This window comes from Zea mays, chromosome 7, assembly GCF_902167145.1.
Source record: "Zea mays cultivar B73 chromosome 7, Zm-B73-REFERENCE-NAM-5.0, whole genome shotgun sequence".
Lineage (NCBI taxonomy): Eukaryota > Viridiplantae > Streptophyta > Magnoliopsida > Poales > Poaceae > Zea > Zea mays.
In genome coordinates this window covers 2,489,996-2,496,218 of record NC_050102.1, presented here as the reverse complement: position 1 = coordinate 2,496,218, position 6,223 = coordinate 2,489,996, and the positions used below count along the sequence as shown (strand labels likewise).

Here is a 6,223-nt window from a genome sequence, read left to right as displayed (position 1 = left end):
ATTAATATGATACAGAAAGTACTATACTGCTCTTTATCTATTAGAATAGGTGCACGTTAGTTGTAGCATTTACTACACTCATTCAACTGCAAAAATTGAACACTAGATTAGGGGACTTGGAGGTGGCGGTGGTGGAAAAGAGGGTGATGCGAGGGGTGCAGTAGATGTGAGGAGACTCCAGGGAAACAAAATACTCCTGGTTTTCTCAATCTTAGGGCTAGTTTGATGACTACATTTTTTCAAGGGTTTTCCATTTTTCTAATGGAAAATAAACTCATTTTCTATTAGAAAAATGGAACATTTTCTATTAGAAAAATGGAAATCCCTTGAAAAAATGGGACTGTCAAACTAACCTTGCTATCTTATTTTCTTTCTTGGTTTTCTCAATCTTAGGGCATATATAACCCCATTAAATGAGGCGTCTCTTGACGGGTCTCCAGAGGATTAAGCGAAAAAAAATCAAGAGACAAGCTCTTTGCAAAGAGCCCCTCTCTTAATCACTTTCTATACTTATTATCTCTTAATTGCATTTATGATCTAAGGGCCTAGGGTTGTATCATGTAGTTTCTTAGCTGTCTCTTACATTTAGAAAACCGTTCTAGGGTCTCTAGGTTGTACATGCCCTTAAGAAGCTTTCTATCTACCACTTTCTTGGCTTCGCTTTTAGTTTCTTATCAATGCTCTAAAAATTATTACATGAGGTTGCTATATCAATAATAACAATTGGGCTAGTAGCATCATGTGTTTAACTACACAATATCTCATAAGCAACAGTAAGATTATCATGGTTAACATTAACATGTGTGTAGTCTTGATTTAAAGAGCTAAATCTAGTGTTGAGCTCATTTTGTATCCTCTCAAGTTTATCATGTTTTCCTCTGAACTATTTTAAGATGATTTTAACTCTTTGATATTGGATGACATAGTTTTATTTTTATCTCTAACCTTATCACTAGCTTTTTGACTATACCATATTTAACAAGTAAAGACTTGTTCTCATGTTTTAATTTCTCATTCTTGCCTTTTGTATTTCTAATGATATGGGTGTACCCATTAAGCAATACAACTTATCCATCATATGTGAGAGCAGTAAATTCTTCATCTCTATTACTATCACATAAAGATGAGATGCTTGTCGAGTCAATGCCGGTGAGCCAATCAATAACAATTGTCATTCTGCCTTTTTTATTGTGAAATTGCCTCTCCTTGCTATCCCTTCTCTTGAAGGCCTTGGTCTTCTTCTTCTCATTATCACTTGCATCATCTTTTTTGTCCTTGAACTTGTTGTTCTTCTTTGACTTGGAGTAGTGGTGAGCAAGATAACCAATTTTCCGATATGGGTTTTATTTTTTGCTATTAGTGAAGAATTTATGTTTTCTTGAACCAAATTTTATGTCTTCTTTGTTTAGCCTCTTTAGCGTCTTAGTTGTCTTCTTCACCATTAGTCCTAGCTTTACGCTACCAACTACATCATCACTTGAGCTCTCAATAACTTCTTTGATTTTTAGCTGTGTCTTTTTCTCATGGTTGGCCTTGAGATCCAAGTCGAACGAGCATGAACTTTTATTATAGCTCAAGCATGCAATGATTAGTTCACCATAAAAAATTTGTTATACTTGCATTAGAGAAATTGCAACTATGAATCAACTTCATAAAAAATAGCTAACTGCAAATCAATTGAAGGAGTAGAGTCAAAACAACACTTTCGGTTTATATTTTAAAAAGACAACATTTCAGAAAAAAGGAAAATGAGAGAAAATACAAAGCCAACGAGCAATTATACAGATTGCCAGTATCAAGAAGATCATATAAGCTCATGGAACATGTTTCTTATTAGACTTAAGCAGACTGGTATTTTTTCTTGCATATAATTTGTCTCATCTGGTGATTCCTCATTCTCCATGGGCAAATGCAGTAGCATCAAAGATGTAGGAATGGCCGGGACGGTCTTGAAGGTGACCTTATCAGGCGAGGCCTCCGAGATGTACACCTCGACGACGCTAAGCTAGAGCATCAACTCCTTGGTCTTGATGCCAGTGATCTTCCTCAGCTTGCCCTTCTCAGCGAACACCGTCACCTCGGCGGTGCAGGACACAAATATTTTTTATATACTAGGTTTATGGTGGAGACTGTTAAATTAAACATCCACCTAGACTCAAGAGTTATACTAGCTCACAATTACTCAAGAGACTGTGCCTTAAAATGATAGTTTTGGGTAAATTAGTTTCACTCAAGAATCTGACTGATACTTAGTGTCCTTTAGGCTACCTCCGTAGGTGGAACTTCCAAGGTTGGATACAACACTAGACTATACTGACAGTTGACTATGGGTTGGTATCGACCACATCGTTCTAATATAGGTTGGGTCAGTTGGCCGGACGGTGGTCTATCGACCGCTCGAATCGGTAAATATCGACTGTGTTAGAGCTAAATCAGGCATTACCAACCATGACATCAAACAAACCAATCGGTATTGACCTAAACCGGTCATTAGCAACCGACTTTAGTGACGTGACATTTTTTGATTGGTTCACGCATATGTCATGCCAGCTAATTGCTTTTTTAACCATTTGTAGTCCCAAAAATTCAAAATAAAACCAAAATAAAATCCAAGAATCTTATCTATAAATTTTTTTATTTTTTAAAAATATGATTATGCTATGTAATTTTATTTGTAAATATGTATTTTTATTTTTATGTTTGAGTCATGTAATTTTAAATTTTTTTATGAATTACGTAATTTTATTTGCTTAATTATGTAATAAGATGGATTTGTATTTCAATAAATATTGTGTTTTGTGTCACAAAAAGTCTATAAAGATGTGGTGATGAAGTGGTTGTAGGATGACGATGAAGACTATGCACTAGAGTGTTGCAGTAGATAAAGGCTGACGATGGTCAATATAGACTGATTGATAGCTGATTTAGCTAGATATAGCCCGAAAAAGTAGGATCTCGCCTAAGTCATGGTGATGTATCTCTTTTATGAGCTTCTTAGAGAATTACCACAACTCATAGACCATGACCAATTGTCAGTTTATATGGTGTGATGTGGTATGGTGGGATAACCATTGCATGCTTGAGTGGTAGTAAAAACTTGATGCTCATTGGATTATGTATGACTAAGTTATGGTTTTACCAAGTTTTTTCTAGATAAAACTATAACTCAGACATACTTGATCCAATGAGCTTGAAACTTGTGCTACATCTCAATCATGCAATGATAAGTCCACTATAAAAAATTCGCCATGATTGGACCACAAAAACTGTCGGTATGAACTAAAGCATATAGATGCGAAGGTACAACAAAAAATTTATACTAAAGGATACTGTATCATATGTTCAATATGTAGATCTACTCATGTGGAGTTCAACAAAATTTATTACTCATTGAATCATGTATAGCAGGGTTATAAATTTATTCGTATTTAAAAACTATTTAACAAATATAAATCTAGATCATACATGATCTAATGAGCATAATTTTTTATCAAAGCTTAAGCATGCAATGATTAGCTTACCATTAAAAATAGTAAAATTAGACTAGGGAAATTGCAGCTATGAATTAACTAAAGAAAAACATAGATCTAAAGATATGAATTAACTGCAAATCAATTGAAGGAACAGAGCCAAAACAACACTTTGGTTTATAATTTAAAAAGCACATCATTCCAGAAAAAGAAGAAAGAAAAAAAGTACAGAGATGACAAGAAATTAAACAGATTTCTGTATCGAGAAGATCATATAAGCTCATAGAGCATGCTTCTTAGACTTAACATTTGTTGGATTATATAATCTGAGCAGATTATAATCCCTAAACAAAGACCCCTAAGTAGACTGTTGTTTTTTTCTTGCATATCATCATTTGTCTCTCATCTGGTGATTCCTCATTCTCCAAGGGCAAAGGCAGCGGCGTCAAAGCTGTCGGAGAGGCCGGTGCCAGTCTTGAAGGTGACCTTCTCTGGCGAGGACTCCGGGATGTACACCTCGACGACACTAAGCCAGAGCATCAGCTCCTTGGTCTTGACGCCAGTGATCTTCCTCAGCTTGCCCTTCCCAGCGAAAGCCGTCACCTCGGCGGCGTACGACACCGTCTGCTTGATCTTCTTGAAGGTGTGCTCGACCTTCTTCTTCCCCTGCACCAGCCACATGAACCCCGTGTCACGGTTGTATCCGAACTCCTGGATGTCCTCCATAGGAAGCAGGCCCTTGGGAAGGCCCAGCTCCTCCAGCAGCTCAATGGACTTCTTCCTGCATGCGGCGTCTCCGGTGATGACCTCTGCACCTGCACGGTGGCTCTCAATGGCCTGGGACGCCATGATTTACAGATGGAGCTCTGAGTGGTGGCAAGAAAAAAGAGAATATACTTTGTAAACTGTAGCAGGTTTCTTTTGATAGTGATGAAGTGCTTGTTTGATCGGAGATGCAACTACAGCAGATATATAGGCAGGCAGATTGTAAAGAGAAGCAGTGGAAGACGACGTACATGCAGTCTTATTTTGACGCTGTTAGCAAACTGCGTTGAATTTGACAAGGGCCAATGTGGTGTGCTTTCTTGTCCGGCGTGCTGAACTGCAGAATTGACCGTTTCTCTCCACGTCCCAGCTGCACTGAACTAAAATATAACATGCCATCATAAAAAGCTGTGACAGTTCAGCCTGTTGTCTACTCATCCAACTTGTTAACATTTCGCCCCAGAACTTGGTCACCATATCTGACGTACATACCAAAGTCTTGCCATTGTCACAGAATTGCCAACGGCATTGGATTCAACGCTGGTTCATACCTGTCGATGACATATGGTCTCGCGCACAGTTGGCAGTTGGTACTGACCGCCGCAGTCTCATCGCTTACCCCACGCAATTAGTTCGGCTGTCTATCAAACGTAAGTCTATCGTACATATCCATATTTAAAATTCACTCTACGAATAATATAGTTTATAATGTAAAACAGTGTTTGTGACCATATACTGAACATAATCTAATGATCGACCACCCGCGCTGGTTGGTATGGGCCGGTAGTTAACGACCCCACCACTTGAGAACCGGTCGGTACCGACCATCTGTTGACATGCAACATTTTCTCATTTGGTCTGTATTATTTTGAATTTAAAAAAAAAATCAAAAAATTCTAGAATCTGATCTATAAATAGAGTGCTTGAACTCATTCAAAATTTCAAATTTTTTCTGTCACCTCATACTCATTAGGGGTGAAAACGGGCGGATACGGACGGATAATAACTCATCCTGTATCCTACTCTAATGTATTTAAAACGGATTCAGGATCGGATACAGATAGTTAGAAACGGGACGGATACAGATACATGGACCGGATATTTATCCGGGCGGATAAGTGACGAATAAGGATATTATTTGATCGGATATCGGATACTTGTCGGATAATGCATTAATTGTTTATCATAAAATATTCTTGTTCGACCACGAAATTGCAGGTAAATTAATACTAATAAACATTTAATAGAAGATAATCTCAAGTTCCCACATAAAAATGGTAAAGTGAAGTATTGATTATGTTGAAACTTGGATACTTATAGTGATTTCACGTGTAACTCACGCAATAAGTGGAAATAAAATAGAAGAAACGTTGACATCTTGTGGATTTTATGGTCCCATTATTTTTTATGACTATATGTGGCCATATGTTGTACCTTCGTATAATTTCATAGATTTCTGAGGCTATTTGTACATTATTAATTTCTTTCTACATAAAATCATCAAAATATAATTAAAATTCATAAATACAGTAGTTTTGACTCAAAATTGCAAAAAGCTTACCAAAACAAATAAACATTCTATTCAAATAAAACCTCAAGTCGCCACATGAAAATGATAAGTGAAATATTAATTATGTTGAAACTTCGATACATAAAATGATTTCACATGTAACTCACACAATAAGTGGAGTGGAATGGAAGAAACACCAACATCTTGTGGATTTTATAGTGCAAATGTTTTTGAGAACTATATGTGGATATATGTTGTGTCCCCGTAAAAATTCATGAATTTTTAGGCTATTTGGTGTATTATTAATTTCTTGTTGTAGAAAATCGTCAAAAATACAATTGAATTCATAAAAATATTGTAGCGTCGACCGAAAATTGCAAATAAGTTACCAATATTAATAAATAGTTTATAAAAAGATAATCCTAAGTTCCCACATAGAGATAATCTTAAGTCCCACATGAAAATGATAAAGTCTATT

At 36.5% G+C, this 6,223-nt stretch overlaps 1 protein-coding gene across 1 annotated transcript; it reads right to left on the bottom strand.

Moving 5' to 3' along the window:
• Positions 1–3,626: 3,626 nt before the first annotated feature.
• On the bottom strand, positions 3,627–4,455 carry LOC103631895 (Os07g0120600-like protein). The gene has a single exon (XM_008653731.4). It carries the CDS (start codon positions 4,317–4,319, stop codon positions 3,888–3,890), a length of 432 nt encoding a protein of 143 aa, XP_008651953.1. The 5' UTR covers positions 4,320–4,455; the 3' UTR covers positions 3,627–3,887.
• Between the last annotated feature and the right edge of the window lie 1,768 nt (positions 4,456–6,223).

Bases quoted from the DNA above. Each gene is read 5' to 3' on its own strand.
- LOC103631895 (XM_008653731.4), bottom strand. From the start codon at position 4,319: ATGGCGTCCCAGGCCATTGAGAGCCACCGTGCAGGTGCAGAGGTCATC.